General features: G+C 45.0%; 1 protein-coding gene across 1 annotated transcript in view; it reads right to left on the bottom strand.

The window, feature by feature from the left end:
- Positions 1-2,802: 2,802 nt before the first annotated feature.
- KLHL4 (kelch like family member 4) overlaps positions 2,803-18,713 on the bottom strand; it is a 62,307-nt gene continuing 46,396 nt past the window's right edge. Inside the window, exons 5-9 of the mRNA XM_015426984.1 lie at positions 13,557-13,769; positions 12,988-13,174; positions 7,365-7,589; positions 6,368-6,530; positions 2,803-3,019 (exon numbers count right to left, since the gene is read on the bottom strand). Of these exons, the coding sequence (XP_015282470.1) occupies positions 2,803-3,019; positions 6,368-6,530; positions 7,365-7,589; positions 12,988-13,174; positions 13,557-13,769 (1,005 nt within the window). The remainder of the gene's footprint in view (positions 3,020-6,367; positions 6,531-7,364; positions 7,590-12,987; positions 13,175-13,556; positions 13,770-18,713) is intronic.

Below are 18,713 nucleotides of genomic sequence, written 5' to 3'. Positions count from 1 at the left end.
ATCCATGCGAAAACGTTCTGCACGATCAATTTCACCTTTAATATTTCTCAAGATTCCCTAGTGTGTTTTCGGCAATAGGCCAGCCTAACATTCATCAAGCACATTAAAATGTTTTAAGGAAAAGGAGCGTAAAGAGAAATAAAGGATATTTTCAGGGGTCATTTCGTAGGAAAAAAGGTGCAGGAGCTCATTAGCATAACTCATTAGCATAACTTATTTGCATATGCCACGCCCCCTGACATCACCGGAAGTGTGTCAGAAGGCAACACCCACTGCTCAGGCTTCACTGGACTGTTTTGGATTGCTAGCTAGTGGGGGGTGGGGGGAACATGCAGATCTGCCCTCACAGAAGAGGGAGAGCTGGTACCTGAAGGCGGGCCGGGGGGGGGGGCTCTGCAACTTACCTGGCTGCTTCTTGCTCCTCGTAGCCTGACTGAGGACTGCTGGGAGCAGGGGGTGGGGCTTCTTGCATGTGAACACCCAATGGGCTCCTTACTGCCAGAACTCCGCTCCTGTGTGCTCCCGCAGGAAATGACCCCTGGATATTTTTAATATAATGGGCTTGAATTGGAATGCGGTGCAAATTCCATCCTACACTGGCCTGAAAGTGCATTCAATTTGTCTTGCGCATTCTCTTTTATGTTAATAGAATTTACATGGGGCACAAAGGGAGCCAGGGTGTGGAGGGGGCTCAGTGTGGCTTTTTAGCATCACAAGTCCCTGTCAGAGCCATGGGATATGATTGAAATCTGTCAGACCGGGGGTCAGGCAATGCAGGAGAGTTTCTTCAAGCAGGTCCTGGTTGCATAGCTACAGATAAACTGATGTCAGAGCACTGAACTGCATTTATCACATTTCTCCCCACCACCACCTTCCTCCAAGGAGCTCTGGGTATAAACCAGCTTTCTCTCTCATTTTATCCTCACAAGGGATAGAGAGCTGCCTGGCCCAGGGTCACGTGAGGAGCTTCATGGCTGAGCACCAGAGAGAATCCAGGCCCCATCAGTCCTAAACTCTCTCCACAACAGTTCCCTTGCTACAATGACATGTGAATACAATTAGAGTTAAGATAGCAGCACTTGCTTAACATGCGGCAGCCGGCCTCAGTTTCTGAAGCAACACTGTCTGTGGCCCCTTAAGGTGAGTTTCAGGCTGGACAACACAGAAGGCCGAACTACTGTGGCGCTAGCATGCCCCAGTGGCTAGAGTGTCCGACTGGGATCTGGGCAACCCAGGTTGGAGTCCTCACTCCACCCCAGAAGCTTGCTGGGTGGCCTGGGGCCAGTCACACACTCGCAGCCTAGCCTCCCTCACAGGGTTGTTGTAAGGACAAGATGGAGGAGAGAACAATGGAAGCAGCTTTGGGTCCCCATTGGGGGAAAAGGTGGGGTATAAATGAAGTAAATGAGGATGATAAACTAGGAAGTAAGAAATCTGTCAGCACAGGAGCGCCTAAGTGCCAGTGCTATTAATTATTACCCAGTTTGCTGTAGTGGTTAGGAGCGCAGACTCTAATCTGGGAGAACCGGGTTTGATTCCCCACTCCTCCACATGCAGCTGCTGGTGTGACCTTGGGTCAGTCACAAGTTCTCTCATAGCTGTTCTCTCAAGGAGATTGTAAGCCGCTCTGAGACTCCTTCGGGTAGTGAAGGGTGGGGTACAAATCCAATCTAGGGTTGCCAAGTGTATCTTCGCCAGAAGCAGGGGGCTTCCGGCCGACATCCTGTGCGTGCGCGCGCGCGCCACACGCACGTCACCCGGAAGTGACAGGAGGATGCCAGGCACGCTGGGGGTGGGGCCACGGCCATACAAGGGAAAACCATAGAGTTTTCCCTTGTATGGCCGTGGCTCCGCCCCCAGTGTGCCCGGCGTGCCCACGTCACTTCCTGGTGACATGCACGCAGGGGTGGGGTTTCCCCCAGGGCCCAATTCCGCGGCGGCGGAAATCGGGCCTCCAAAGCGGGGGTTTACCCACCATCCGCCCCCACTTGGCAGCCCTAATCCAATCTCTCCTTCTCCATTTTGAGAGGCTGTATGCCTCTGAATGGCAGTTATGGGGGGGGGTGGACAGTGGCCTTGGCCTCTGTGCCCTGCTTATAGGCATCCTAAGGTGTCTGGCTGGCCTCTGTGTGAAGCTAGACTCAGTAAACTATTGACCCGATTCAACAGGGCTCATCTTATGTTCTCCCACACATAAACTGCTGTTTTAAAAAGCAGCCAAGCAGAGGTACTGAAGCTGTTTGGGGGGAGGGGTGAAAAATACAAATGTTCTTATGGTATCCATTCATTTACCCCAGCTGGTCAAAAAGGGGCCATTGAGATTGGGGGAAATAGTGCGGGGGCCAGAGATGCCAGGATCCACGTGGGACCTGGGGATCCCCTGGAATTGCAGCTCATCTCCAGGCTACAGAAATCAGTTCCCCTCGAGGAAATGAATGCTTTGGAGGGTGGACTGTATGGTATTCTACCCCACTGAGACCCCTGCCCTCCCCAGGCTCCATCTCCAAATCTCCAGGAGTTTCCCAACCCTACCCCCCCATCACCCACCAGTGGGGACCTGGCAACCCTAGCGCCAGGGGGTATGGGCTAAGCATGTGCACCCAGCACAACTTCCCCATCTCACCCACAGCCCTGTGAAGCTGCTCTGAAGTTAGGAAACCCTCCCCCAAGAAAAAAACCAGCAACAGATCATATCGTTGATCTCCTGCCATCATTTCTAGTTTGAGCTCTGAGCTCTTGATCTGATTTCTGGTTTATCAAACAATGTGCACCAAAGACAGCAAGAATTTTCTCTCTTCCCCTTTACCTTTCTACACAATCAGAAAGCCGAGAGCAGTGATTTGAAGCCGGAGCATCATGGCCTCCCACGGCATACAGGAGCCCATTGTACGTTGCAACTCCAACTCCTCCTCTCCGCTTTGACATTGATGCACACATGCTCCACTTGTTGGTGTGAGGATCAAAACACTCCATGGATTTCAGGCAAGAGCTGCCATCTCGCCCGCCAACAGCATACAACCTTCAAAAGCAAAGCACAGAAGAATGAAGTGGTTGTACGAAAACCTTATCTGCTGCCCAGAAGATTCAAATGGCTCTGTTGGAAATTAAGTCTATTTCTAAAGCATTCGTGTTTTCTTTGCCCTGATATCTACTGGGTGGGTCATCCAGTTCCCCAACTCGCATCAGCTATGCATTCATGGGGATGTTTTGTTTGACATGGATAGGGTATTTTTTTCCTCCATTGTTCAATCAACACCTGGAAACGGTGCTAGGGATTTGCAGAGTTGTGGCTTTCTCTGCTGGTATGAAAAAAAAATTTAAGGGGGTAAACAAATTTTATATGGGGTAAACAAATGATAGGGGAAAACACATTTTCCCTATTTTATTTGTTTTTATCTTCATTTATATTTTTTCAATGGCTAGTTCTCTGCTGTTTATGGTCAGTTTTGTTGATTCATTTCAATTATGTGCATGTGCTTTTGTTTCCATATGTAATACATATGCTATTTGTATGTATGGCATACATAATCTATGTTCATTATATAATGACCATGTATTGGTGCATGAATAACATTGAAAAATGCATATGGAGGTAATGTGAGGAAACAGTAAATGTTGCAAAAGCAGTGTCTTCAATGCATGCAAGGGAAAAGCAAAGCTGATTTTGGGGTCAAAGCAGGAGATGAGCAGAAAGGGCCCGGGTAGGCGAGGCCCACCATTTGCGGGGCCCAGGCAGGGGGGGACAAGGCTGGCCAGTCACCAGGCCAGGGAGGGTGGGGCCAGGTGAGTTGCGGGGAGGTAGGCACCTCCCCTCCCTCCCTGGGCCAATCGCCGGGCAGCGGGGTGGCCAGAGGGAGAGGCGCAGGTATGCATGACCCGGACCACTCGCCGTCCTCACCCCCCTTTCTGTTGCGGCTTGAGCTGCTTGCCGACCCGTCCCTCCCTGTTTCTTGGGCCTTTGTAAGGGTCAGGACTTAGCAGGCGAGGTTACTGTAAACGGGGTTGCGGGTCATTCTGGGTTGTGTGTTGTTAGTTTTCGATATTTAGTTCCGGGGTACACAGCTTGTCACAACTCTCGGCGGTGACAGCATGGGGCCGGATCCATTTGGTGGTAATCGGCCTGTGTGCCATTTTCCGGAGGTGGGGACCCCTGTAAGGGTCTTGGCGTGAGGTCGAAGGGAGCAGGCAAGCGCAAGTACTAACAGCGATGGCCCTCACCACTAGGTGGCAGGGGAGTTAACACAAAGGCAGGCATCCAGGTGAACCTCGGCAACCTGCAATCCCGCAGTCTCTACCCATGCCGGTTGGCTGGGTAACGGATACCTCGGCTGGCAGAAGGGTCAGCCGAAGGGTCGGATCCGGTGGACTAATGCCGTGCCAATGCCTATAACAGCTGTAATCAATAAAGTTGTGGCCAATTTTATCCACCTAATTTCCAAAGAAACTGTGTATGAGTAGTCATTTTGAACGGGGCGGTATAAGGCTGGCCAAGCCTCTCCATCCCGAATACGACCTGGAACCGCAAGGGATTTGAAATCATCCCTACAATACACAAGACTATTAAGAATAATACCAACTCACAAAATGTCAGTTTAAAAAAAAACTAGTCAGTTTTGTTCCTTCCAAGTAACAAAAAGCATTCTACAAAAGTCAATGAAACATTTATTTAATGCTTGACACACACAAAAATCAATCAGAGGTTTTTTTGTCTCAATATGGTGTGATTTTGTATTACAATTATTTCTAGCCATCTACTGCATTTAATCTTATATATTGTATACATTTTTCAAATACTTCATTCCATAGTTCTATCTTGAGTGCTTCACTTTTCATTCAAGACAGGATCAAACATGGCAGAAAGATCTATCAAAATCAAAGGGGATGCATTCCCCTTATCAAGCTACCAGTGCAGCAAGACTGGTTTACATCCCGAAGGCAGGCCTCAATGTAGAGTAAAACAGATGACTGATTCAGGAAGCCCTAGAATTGTTCTTCCACTACTACTTTCCCAAAGAATGGTAAATTTGAGATGTGCTTACAATTGACTACAATTTCCCTGTCGAAAGAGGGCTTCTTTAAGAGAGGACAAATTATTATTTTCTTTAATGTGCTTGGACACTCACCTGTTTGTAATCAAGAGATCATAATACGAAGCAATGGAACCGTCACGATAGCTTGGATCACACAGTAAATCTTTGCTAACAGAAGGCATTTGTGTCTCCTTCCCATTCTACTGCAGCCTGAAATGCTCCCTGAAATAGCATTCCTGTGGGAAAGTAGGCCCCTCAGGAACAACATGAGGGTTGAAGTGGAGGCCTGCAGTGGGAAGGGAGACTTGGCAAAAATCACCCCAGCTCCTTCCAATCAGCAGAAACCTTTGTCTTTACATAATTTTAATTAAAATTGACTGGATAGGTCTTCTGATGCTTCTGCTACCTGACCTGCCTCCAAAGTGGCATCTAAGTCATACCAGTTCTGAGAGATGCTACCAGTGAACAAACTGTAGCCACTGCTGGCACGTGCTCAGAACCTCTTCCCTTTTGAGTCCACTCTCCTGTGTTTTTAATGGTCCTGTAGTCATCTTCCACCCCTCCAATATGGCCAGTTGTCAACAGGCAATTCTTTTCGGCAGCCACTTCTTAATCTCTGTTTGATATTATAAGAAGCAAACCCAGATTGATTTGAACCAATATGCTTCTTGTTTTATTGAAATGTGGTACCCCAATTAATCAATTTTCCATTTTTCTCACCCTAAGGGAATATTATTTCTGTGATTCGTTAGTGCGGTCACTTGTGTGTTGAATCATTGTTGAATTTAGGAATAGTCACCTCAATTTTGTTGCTATTTAGTCAAAGTTATAAATTAATTTGACGTCTAATCAGTTATTTTCATTGTATTCTAAGCAATTTCTGTTGAAATATTGTATTGTATTAGTTCTGCTTAAAGTTTAAAATAAATAATTCAAAATAATAATAATAAATCATTCCTTATCAGAGAAGCAAGTATTCTACCTGCTGCCTTTCAGGTCTCATATCATTTTTAGATGCTGAAGGGAGATGAGCAAAGCTAGCACCGTGGCAGGGTAAATATATTTGCATTTCTTTGTGCTGGTGAAGTTAGTATGGAGACTATATTCCGTTCATACACAGATGCACAAAAGCATTTTGACCACTTGAGGAGACTTTGCAACGTACTCTGCAATGGCCCTCATGACCTTACCCTGCTCAGTATTCTTGTGAATCTATCTGTAGCTTTTCTTTGCAAATTACCTTAAGCAGAAAACTTCATCTTGGTGGGGAATGTGTTTGTTTCTTCCTAAGAAGTCTCACTATTTGCAAGAATAGTGGGCCTGCGTGTCATACATACTTGCTGTTCAGTGCTGCAACCCCCACCGTGCTCCGAGGTGTCGCCATGCTGGCGACGTAGTTCCACTGCCGTGCCTGGGGGTCCCATCTTTCAACTGTGTTGAGATAGCTCCACCCATCATGGCCACCAACAGCATACATTGGCCCTTCAAGCATTGCTACGCCTTAGGATTAGGAGAGGAGAGGGAATAAACAGATAAGTAAATCATACTGGATTTTCAAATAGATCTGTAACTCACCCATCCATCTAATGAGTCAACGAGGTGACTGACAATCATGGCTAATAGCTAGTAAAGGCACTGGGTATGTGGAATGGATTGGTACAGGATAGCCCAGTCTCGTCAGATCTCAGAAACTAAGCAGGCCTGGTACTTGGATGGCAGACACCAAGGAAGAATGGCAGACACCAAGGCCATGGTGAATCACCTCTGCTTAATCGCTTGCCTTGAAAACTCCATGGGGTCAGCATAAGTCGGCTGTGACTTGACAGCACTTTACCCCACACCCAGTAGGAGCATCAGTGCCATGTATCTCCACAGTAGTGAATCATATTCACTTACACATTCCTTGGGGAAACCTTTCACTGATTGCATTGTTATCAGCCATGAGGGCTAAATGAACACACACACATGACCACACGAAGCAATCTTAGGCTGAATCAGGCCTTCGGTCTATCAAGGTCAGTACTGTCTACTCAGACTGGCAATGGATCTTTTGTGTCACTTATTACTTGACCCTGTTAACCAGAGACATCAGAGTCTACCTTCAAAAGCAGCCATTTTCTCCAAGTGAACTGATCTCTGTCACCTGGAGATCAGTTGTGAACCCAGATCTCCAGCCACCACCTGGAGGTTGGCAACCCTAGGGCAAACAATGCAGCAACCAGGTTGTACAAGGACACAAATTATAAAGCGTCCAATGAACAAGATTAAAACACAGATTGAAATACCCAGTTGACAAATTAAGAACACACTAGGTTAAAAAAAAGAAATCTTTACCCAAGCCATGCCTGTGAGTTGACATGGGCGGCATGACCGTCCAGGCTTTGGTTACTGGGTTGAAGCATTCCACTGTATTGGATGTTTTCAAGCCATCTCTCCCACCCACGATGTAGAGTTTGTTGTCAATCACAGCTACCCCGAACTGTAACCGCCTCCCATTCATTGTCCCAATTTGTATCCAGCTGTTTGTCCTCAAGTCGTATTTCTCAATTGTTGTTGTCCCTGTCAAAAATATAAAAACCAGATCTCATGTGTGCCTGAGGGAGGACTTGTCACATTTCCAATTTACAAGTAGAAATATTCATCTCCAAAGCTATATTTCATAATATAGTTAAGATTTACCATCTGGGCAATTTTTTTCTCAGTTGCATGAATTTTAACCTAACTCTGTTTTCCCACAGTTCCTCCGCTTATAGAATATCAAAGGCCTAACCACATTATTATTTTTTCAACTAGTTATTAACTGAAACTCAGCAGATACACACACACAAAAGGAACCCCTTGGCTATGACCTCTTTGGCTCAAGTGAAAGAATAAGGCCAGATTTAATATATACTGGTTATTGTTTCGGAAGCTAGCCTTGAGTTTAAATAGCTCTCAAAAGGATGGGAAATGTGAGAAAGAAGCAAGAACCAGTGGCATGATGATGTCTATCAATGACTGTTAATGGACTATGTTGCTTTCTTAGTGGGCATGGAAAAATGGATTGATCGTTTGGAGTGAGGAAAACACAGGGCTTTGCATAGGTTTGCCAAAAGGCCTGGAGAAATATGTCCTGTCCCTTTAATAGAGGCTTAATAGGGTGCTGTGTTCCAGGCGATGTCATTTTTTCCCTTGCCATGCAAAGCTTCAGCTGTTCAGTACCACATATTTCCTCTATCCCACTATTCTTCTATTCCACAGTTCCTCTGGCCCTTTCTGCACTTGGAACTCATCCCTGGTTTTATCAGAGTTCAACTCGGGACACAATACCTTGCATTTATCCCTGGTTATAACAGCATCCGTTTATCCTGGGTGAAACCAGGGTGACCTCAACGTAATGTGGAAACAAAAAATACCATGGGATAATTACAGGGGTGACTCGAGTCTAGTGTAGAATGTAAGTTCGGGGACAGGGTTGAACCAGGATTTAAGGTCTAGTGCCAAATCAGCCGGACAGGAATTTTTTCCTCCAGGCCTGTTGGCAACCCTATAGTCTTGCGCTATTGAAAAGAGGTGACTGCAGCTTGGTCAGGGGGCCTCCATTGGGCTCTCGTGTCTGCTATTTTAAGCTTTTGGGCCTAAGCAAGTAAGTCTATGTCTCTCCATTGTTACATTTTTGCAAATTCTCTAATAATGGTTTCCTTGCTAACATTAGACCCCTAGTTTGCCGCCCTCTCATAACTGGCACTTAATGAAAAGCTGTGACTTTTCATGAGTCACTTCGGTGAATCATTTGTGAGCTGCACTTGTGTTGGGAAGAGCTGCTTTTAGCCTCTGGCCAAGTAAGACAGGTAGGCAGAGTGCCAACATGAATTTGTTGGCAAAAAAACACACATTTCCTTCAGGGTAGTGATAACGCTGTATTTATTTCATGGTTTACATAGTAAAACATTTTAGTTATTTACAAGAGAATGTAGCCATATTCTTCCAGACCTGTCAATTACTTCTAACACTTTCCAGCTGCAAAGGTGCAAGGAAAACAGGCAGGGATGAAAGACACAAAAAAAGTATCTCTTTTCAGAGTTGGAATAAGACAGGTTTCCATGCACATCTGGGTTAGATTACCACAATGTGCTACACATAGGACAGTCCTTGAAAACTGTTCAGAAACTTGAAATGGTTCAAAATACAGCAGCCAGATTGTTAGTTTATCCATATTACAAACAGTGCATCTCACCAACACTTAAATAACTGCACTGGCTGGCAATTTGTATCTGCTGTGTGGTAGGTTCTGCCCTTACAGTCTAGAGGGTCTGGGAACAGGGTTTCAAATGAACCACCTACTCACATGCGAGTCTGCCTATCAGCTAAGATTGTTCTCACTCAGACACCTCTATTGATGTGTCTGCATTTTCGGAATGAGGGTGAGACATTAGAGACAGTGACTTTTCTAGTGCGGCACCTCAGCTTTTGAACTCTCACCTTGAAGCATGCCATGTCATCTGGCACCAGGCTTTTTTGAGTCTAGGTGCCTCACAAAAATAATGTATTTGCCCTGTATTATTGCAAGAAAGAGTTCAGTCCAAATTTTTAAGAGCTGTTCTGCAAGTTCCTAACTGTGTATCCAATGCTTGGATACAACTAGAGTCTGGGAATCTTAGAACTGAAACCAGGGTATGTATTCTACCCATCTATATGTGGCTGAAAGGTCATTTCAATCCACAAGGCTTGCTTCCCCTGATATTCCAGGATGATTTCCAATTCAGTTGGATCAAGGCAGTTCACTATCATATTCATAGAATTGGTTTCTCACCTCAGCTACTCTTATCCTATGGATTTGAACAAGCCAAAGGACTAATTAAACAAAGAGTTAAGGATATTGAGCGACAGTCTGACATCTCTAAGGCTTCCAAACTTGGGGTATTGTTAAATATCAAAAGCACCATTGAGCTGGCGATATATTTGACTTCAGTGGAGGGAACGAATTCTAGAAGGGCATTTGCCCTAGCTAGATGTTCTGCCCTTCCATCTGCGGTTATTCAAGGTAGGTACAACAAAAACCCCTACTCTGAAAGGCTATGCCCATGCCTTTTAAGCGAGGTTGAATCGGTAGAGCATATGTTCTTCAACTGTCCATTTTACAGGGAGGCTCATCTTAAAATTATTACCCCATTAGTTGATAGGGCACCTGGGCACATTAACACAAACAAAACAAGGCTTCACTGGCTCCTATCAGGTAAGAATGTAGAGATTACACATTCAGTCACTGAGTTTTGTGCATTAATTCTTAGATTGCAGGAATCGCATTTTAAAAGTTCTTAAATTCAGATTTCTATTTTTTATATTATGACTGGGGGGTTTCTTCTCACTCCCTCACATATTATGCTTACTCTGTATGTTGATCTTAAGACTGTAATAATAAAACTAAACTAAACTGCCCTGTATTTATGGTTGATCTGTAGTCGAATAACAATGCAACCCTATGTGAAGTCACTCCAATCTAAACTCATGGAAATCAGTGTAACAAATTTAGAGTCCAGTGGCACCTTTAAGACCAACAAAGGTTTATTCAAGGCATGAGCTTTCGTGTGCATGCACACTTTATCAAATACGTTAGAATGGCAGGCAAGGTTCAGACTTATAGCCACAGATTGAACAGCAAATTAACATGTAACATGATGATGTTCAAGATATGCAAAGTGACACTAAATAACAAATTAAGGTTATAAGGTCTACAGCTACAAAGCAATAAATATGTGTCAAACTAGCAGATTAATGTCTAAAGGTGTCTTTTCTAATAGGCTATAAGTCTAAACCTTCCCTGCCATTCTAATGTATTTGATAAGCTGTGCATGCACATGAAAGTTCATACTTTGAGTAAACCTTTGTTGGTCTTAAAGGTGCCACTGGACTCTAAATTTGTTCTACTGCTTCAGACCAACACGGCTGACCAACTGGAAATCAGTGTGTGATCCTTCTGCATAGGATTGCACACAGTTATTCCATTTTGCTTTGTCTGATGGCTTTTTGTTTAGGAGTCTGTGGGGTTTCTTTAAATTATCTGATACAGTTGATTTATGATTTGTGTTTTAAGCTGCTTTTTACTCTCTGCATGGTTTTGTTGCTCTGCTCATATCTTTTACAAGTACTATGCTGCTTTATACTTGAATTTACACAGCTGCTTTTGGTGATTTTTAATTGTTTTGCTTTCAGCCTTTCGTCAGCTGCCCCAGGAGTTTTGAACAAAGAGCGCGAGATAAAAATACTTTAAATGTGCATCTGGCTTGAGCAAACATTTACTGAGGATGTAGTAAAGTTCAACTGAAAACTAAAGTTCAGGATGTCATAAAATTAATTTAAAATAGTGTATTTTACCTTCTGAGATCGACTTTCCGGAGGGCCTGAGGGGAGACTATACCCTGAAGAATGACAGTCCTAACCACTCATGTTAAAAAACAGCAGTAATATCCCCAAAGATGAAAAATAGGGACAACCCATGATTGTAAATTAGCAGGTTCAGGTCCGAGAAAAGAGGCCGGTTAAAGCAGATACATTTGTTAAGCTACTAGCAGTAGGAACAACTGCAGCTGAATAATGTTAGCATTCATTCTGCAGAGCAAAATGCAATAAGGTAGCAAGATACTGGGTTTAAAACAGTTCCCTCTAATCCCATATTGCTTGCTGTTTCTGCAAGAGCACCTGATGTTTTGTTGTTGTTTTTAAAAAAAGCTCCTCTGGATGGCCCGGGCTAGCCCGATCTCATCAGATCTCAGAAACTAAGCAGGGATGGCCCAGTTTAGTATTTGGATGGGAGACCACCAAGGAAGTCCAGAGTTGTTACACAGAGGCAGGAAGCGGTAAACTACCTCTGAATGTCTTTTGCCTTGAACACGTCATCAGGGTCACCATAAACTGACTGCAGCTTGATAACACTTTCCTCCACCACCACTACCTTGCTATAAGTGCAAGCTCAAAAATTTCTGCAGGAGAGCATGGAAGCATATTGCATTTTACAACAAAAGTATAATACTTCAAATGTGGTAGGTGGAATAGAAAATGCCTCGGTTGATATGAATAGGTTAATGAGAGTCAGCAGGGCTATTTTTGGGCAGGAACGCACAGGAACGGCGTTCCGGCTGGCTTCAGAGTTGGCCACGCCCACTACAGCCAAAACCTCTGCGTGCGTGGCTACAGAGGGAAGGCCTCGAGAGCGACCCCCCAGCGACTCCGAGGTGGGGGGGCCGGGGGGGCTGGAAGGATCAGGAGGCCCTGTGCCTTCCCCGGCCTGTCCAAGGGCTGGCTTGACCAGGCTCCCTGCAGCCGCAGGGCACCCAGGCAAGCCAAGGGAAGGCATGGGGTGTGGGCTAATATGCTAATTAGCTGTGCTGTCAGGGGTGTGGCCTAATATGCTAGTGAGTTTCTGCTGTTGGGTATGGCCTATTATGCTAATGAGTTCCTGCTGGGCTTTTTCTCCAAAAAAAGCCCTGAGTAGTGTCTCTAAGGTTCGGGAGGCCGTAGTGGGCATGCAAGGCTTTCTGCACTAGAACAGGGGGAGCAAGGAGGTAAGGGGGAATTCCCTCCTTTGGCTCCTGGGCATGGGCAGTGTCAGCATAGGGAAGATGGTGAGGAGGCAGTGCTCGCCGCTACCACATCAGCTGCTTCAGATGACCAAACTCCTTAAGTCACCACAGGCTAGGGTACGTGTATGTGCAAGACACAGCCATGGCATCACCTCCTCCATGGGGTTAAACTAAAATACAGTCAACAGGTGCACTTTGATAAAGGAAAAGAGAGGAAGGCACTAATTCACTATCGGCCCCTTAGACAACCATGCCGTATTCCAGTATCCTTGACCATGGCCAAAAGCTGCCGTTTCCTAGTGGATAACTCACTCTGCCTTACCACTTCAAATGCAAACAAATTTTTAAAAAATAAATCAAGATCAAGACTGGATTATTTGAACTATTTGCAAGATCACCTTTGGTAGCATCCATGCCCCCCACAGCATAAAGGGAGCCCACAGTGGATTTCCTCGGCTTGGTACGAGGGCTCTGCATCATAGACCGCCTCTCTGGTAGGAGGTGATACTTCATAGCTTCCATGAGAAGTTTCTGGCACTCCAGGTCATTGGTGAACATGGGACTGTTCTCCAGATCTGCCAGGAGCTGGGACATAGAAGGGCCAAAATAATTATGCCATAATAATTGGAAGATTATCTTCTCCCCCCCTTCCCCTCTATTTGTGTGGCTAGAGCACCGGACTGTGATCTCCCTGGGAAAGGGGTCCCTTTCTTTAAGCAAGAAGGTACAGATTCACTGGACTGGTTGACACTCTAAGACAAGGTATAGCTTTCCACAAAGATGCAGGGATGGAGAGCAGTGCCTCATTCTTCAACTGTAGAGAATCCTGGTGGAAAGTGAGGCTATTATGTTCATGTTCATCTTTCTCTTTTTGCCTTTAGGCCCTTCCTTAAGACCTACTTCTTGGGCTATCCCAGCTTCCCCATCCTGAGAATGCATCACCCCCACAGCCGATGTTTCCACCCACCTGTGGGGAGAGCAGGGGCAATCTGATATAGGAGAGAAGCATCCCAAGCTCTCTCTGCCTGCTCTGCAGGTCGTGACCAACCCACATCATTAAGGCCTTGAATATGGCTTCTTCATCGGGAACGTTGATGTCATCGCTGGACAGGAGTTTAGCAATTTCGCTGGCCGGCAGCAAGAGAAACTCCTGATTTTTTATTACTTCGGTGAAGTGTTCCTAAGGAAGGGAGGGAAAACAATGGGATTCAGTGGAAGTCCTGGGACTAAGCAATTCATCCTAGTTTGTAAATTAATCTCTAAAGATTTCTTTTAGAAGAAGAAGAAGAGATTGGATTTATACCCCACCCTTCACTCGGAGTCTCAGAGTGACTTACAAACTCCTATCCCTTCCCCTCCCCACAACAGACACCCTGTGAGGTAGGTGGGGCTGAGAGAGCTCTTTCCAGAACTGTCCTTGAAAGGACAGCTCTGACAGAACTATGGCTTGCCCAAGGTCATCCAGCAGCTGCAAGTGGAGGAGTGGGGAATCAAACCCAGTTCTCCCAGATTAGAATCCATGCACTTAACTACTGCACCAAACTGGTTCTCAGTTAGGCACAAACATACCGTAAGTCTCCTTTTCAAGTTCAAGTTTTTAAAATGTATGATGTTAATAAACTTAAGTATCGCTACAAAAGTATAAAATAATGATATAAGTGCTAAAATAAACTCTTTCATTTGGCTTAAGAAGTTGTCATATTTGTTGGAATATACAAGGTCTACTATGCATAGATAAAGACAATGACAAGAACATCCTGCAGGGGGCAGCAGAGGGGACAATTAGTTAGCATAGTGAGGTTAGGAATTTCCTACTATCTTCAAATAGTCTCCTGATTGACTCAGTTGGGTCTCTTTTTCCTGCGCCTGCTGAAATCTGTTCGTTAATGACTCTCTCCTAGCTAGTTAGACAGTTACATTTCTCTTTTTCTCTCCTCTTTCTTAGAACTCTTCGCGACCCCATGGATCATCTCCCGCCAGGCCCTCCTGTCTTCCGCTGTCCTCTGAAGTTTGCTCAGTTTCATGTTCGTTGCATCTATGACACTGTCTAACCATCTCATCCTTTGCCGTTCCTGTCTTCTTTGACCTTCAATCTTTCCCAGCATCAGGGTCTTCTCCAGTGAGTGCTCCCTTCTCATTTGGTGGCCAAAGTATTTGAGCTTCAGTTTCATTATCTGGCCTTCCAGGGAACAGTCAGGGTTGATTTCTTTTAGGATTGACTGATTTGATCTTCTTGCAGTCCAAGGGACTCTCAAGAGTCTTCTCCAGCACCATAGTTCAAAAGAATCTATTCCTCGGCGCTCGGCCTTCCTTATAGTCCAACTCTCGCAGCCATACATGACTACTGGGAATACCATTGCTTTGACCATGCAAAGAGAGAAAAGATGGGGGAGGCCAGGCTCGGTGGAAGGCTGTTGCTGTCCTCAACTATAGGCCTGGCAAAACATCTCCGTCTTGCAATCCCTGTGGAACTGCACTAGGTCCTGCAGGGCATGGATTTCATTAGACAGAGAGTTCCACCAGGTTGGTGCCAGATCCAAAAGGACCCTAGCTCTGGTCAAGGACAGCCGGATATCTTTCAGGCCAGGGATCACCAGGAGGTTCGTCTCCCCAGAGCGTAATGCTCTGAGAGGTGGTCCCGTAGATACATTGGTCCAAGACCATTTAAGGCTTTAGAGCAGGGGTTCAGGCCCCCGGAGGGCTTCCATCAGGCCCACAGTGGAACTGGCCATCTCCTGCTTCCAGTTCTAATGTTGCTGCTTCTGCATCATAGCTTGCTTCACCAGACTCTCAATCACTCAGCCATTTCATGTTTTACCTGGATCCTAGACTCAGAACTTTGAGCATGAGATTTCTGTGGTGAATGTCAATAAATCAAAAGTAGGTTTGCAGCTTAAAGAACTAATGTTTGAAGCATTTTTTTATTTTAAGTAAAAAAATCGTTGTGTTTGTGTCCTTTTATAAAGTTTATATCTCTGCTACCTGGCATTACATTTTATGACACACATGGTCCCGCCCAACAAGGTCTCATTTATGTCAGATCCAGCCCTCATAACAAACGAGTTCGACACCCCTGCTTTAAAGGTTACTACCAAAACCTTGAACTTGATCCGGAATTTAACCTGAAGCCAGTGCAGTTGGCAAAGTACCAGTTGAATGTGTGCTGTCAATGGGGTTCCAGTAAGAACCCAGGCTTCTGATTTCTGGACCAGTTGTAGTTTCTGGGTCAGCCTCAGAGGTAGCCCTGCATAGAGTGAATTACAGTAGTCTAACCTGGAGGTGACCATTGCATGGATTACTGTGGCAAAGTCAGGGTGAGACAGGAAGGGGGGCAGTTGCTTGACCTGGTGCAGCTGGAAAGACACCAGTCTAGCAACATTTATAATCTGGGCCTCCATTGATAAGGAGGCATCCAGAGACGCACACCCAGACTCCTGGCAGTTGGCACCAGTATAAAAGGTACACTGTCAAGTGATCAATATTTATGCATCACTCAGATATTCTACATCATGTCAACTTCTCTGTTTACAAAGAGGGCTTGATGCAATCTTGTAAAAAGAAATTTTCAGTGGCTGTATATTAACTAATAATCACCAAAGGCAGGACTCTGAAGGATCCATGACCATATCTTTCCTTTCCTTTTTAAATGGGGCCTGGATCCAAATTGGGACCACTTAGGGACGGGGAGAGATGAGGTTTAAAGCTTCAATCCTTGTATAGATTCACCTTTTGAAACCCCACGGAAACACTCCTACTAGTATCCTAGGCAGGGCTATTTTTGGGCAGGAACGCACAGGAACGGAGTTCCGGCTGGCTCCCAAGTTTACCACGCCCAGCAGGAACTCGTTAGCATAATAGGCCACACCCAATAGCAGAAACTCATTAGGATTGGCTACGTTAGGGGTGTGTGGCCTAACATGCAAAGGAGTTCCTGCTACAAAAAAGCCCTGGGTTTTGGCAACAAACAAGGTAAACAGAATAAGAAGCAAAAGGTGGGTGTGGCTGGATTACTATACTTCTGGTAACATGGGGGTGCAGCCTAATATGCTAATGAGCTATGCTCTCATGGGTGTGGCTGGATATGCTAATAAGTTTCTGTTGTTGGGTGTGGCCTATTATGCTAATGAGTTCCTGCTGGGCTTTTTCTACAAAAAAAGCCCTGATCCTAGGACAGAAAGAAGATGGGGAAAGAAGGCTGCCTTTCTTTGTTTGCTTTCAAGACTAATAGGAGAGCTTGGGGGAGGATGGTGCTACATGGTCAATAGGTAAAAGCATGTGGGGGATGGAAAGTTTAATCCCTCTGTCCCCTCCTGTACAGCTTTGTTCTTCATTAGGGACCCCACACACACACTTGACATTTTGCTTTAAAGATGCTGGGAAAGCCATGATCTCAATTGCATCTTGAGTGACCCCTGGCAAGAGATGATTGTACTCATTATGTTATTTATTTTTTTTAAATATCTCTGCTTTTTCAGTGGGGTTCTTTTTTTTAATGGCATGTTTGTTGAGAGTGAAAAGGGAGATGTTGGCTTCCCTTCTTATGCACTTCCTGCTCTTTGTAATTTTTCAGAAAATAGGAAGACTGGACTGTCGTCGCAGACTCCCGAAATAGCATAAGCTGTTGATGGGAAACAATTTCATCTGTGGAAGCGAGATTACCCAGGCAGGAAACTGTAAATAGTCAACATCAATAACAGCAAAGGTAAAATAATAGGAAACACTTCTTGATGGACTGTGGTGACGGATAGTAACTGAGCTGGCTGCCTTTTGTGGGAGATGAGAGGCGATTCCTTATGCCTGTTGCATTTGTATCTAAAACCTTTGCACTGATCCAGCTGCATCTCCCAATAGGCTCCCATGGGCTAGCTAAATTATTCAGATAGCCTTCTTCTTATGGCTCCCTCCCTTGGTTCAGTTTATACAAGAATAGCTAGGTCAAAGGCTTTTTCTGCGGTGGGTTCAGTCTCTAGAACAGCCTACAAGAGTGAGTTTAGGAAGGTGTGTAAGAATGAACTGATTTGGCAGATTTGGCCACCAGCTTTTTTCTGCCAGATCCCCAGCTTTTTTGGCTGCCGGCTTTCCAGCTTTTCTTTGAAGGTACAGCTGGTTGCCCCATTAAACGTTCTCTATAAATGATGGTGTTGAGGCTCCATACCTTTTGAAGAATGGAGGCCCTATACCATCTACAACCTGATCTTTGCTCCGTTCACTACTTGGCTTTGGTCCCTCACTTGTTGGTAGATGTAATTTGGGTGTACCAAGTGTCATTTAAAAAAAACAAAACATTATTTTGTTAGCTTCCTAGAGGGTTTTAGCCTGTTTTCAGATGGCACACCATCTTGGTTTCAGCTACCTCAGTTCTGCCCATCCCCATAGCAGTTTCCGATCATATTCAGGCTTCAGGTTGCCGGAGTGCCCTTTTTATGTATCTGAAGAGGCACGACGTAGTTCTATTAGAACTTCTCTTGTGAAATGTTTATGTCTTGATTTAGTTTCACAGCAAGATTCCCTTCTTTTCTGACAGTCCGATTATTCTCCCCTCTGCTTTGAATTAGTGACAGATTAAATATCTGAGCAAGGCATCTCCATGAGGACATTCTAGTGCTGTAAATATCTTTTATTCCTTATATTCTGGAGTTCTTCCCCCACCCTCACACCCTGGCCCCTTCCTCCCTATTTTGTTCCCATTCCGAAAGAAGCATGGCAATTTCAAATATGAAATCCAGCAAAAACAAATGGGTCCCCTCTTTCCCTTTTAGCAAAGTTTGAAATGGGATTTTTTTTTACTGCTGTTTTCACTATTGCCTTGAAACAAGGGGGGAGGGAATCATCCATTTGCCCTTTGAAAAGAGGACAAGGGAAGCAGCAAGCGTGCATATTTTAATCGGTGCAACCAATCGATTATCTTAGTCACAGATTAAAAACACTTCAAATTAAACGGAGGCAGGTGGGTGGGCTCATGTTCCTCATCTATCACAGGGTCAGCATCAGGATTTCCAAACTAAAACACAAGAGCAAACATCCCACATGATAAGTGGCTGGGCTGTACCATTTTAGGCAGGGGAGATCAAATGTATATATGTATAAAATATGTAAATACACATGAAGATCTGCATTCTCTTTC

Source organism: Gekko japonicus, unplaced genomic scaffold, assembly GCF_001447785.1.
Source record: "Gekko japonicus isolate JY-2015 unplaced genomic scaffold, Gekko_japonicus_V1.1 scaffold265, whole genome shotgun sequence".
Taxonomy (NCBI): domain Eukaryota; kingdom Metazoa; phylum Chordata; class Lepidosauria; order Squamata; family Gekkonidae; genus Gekko; species Gekko japonicus.
Note: the sequence above shows the minus strand (reverse complement) of the source record. Positions and strands in the feature narration are given on the sequence as shown.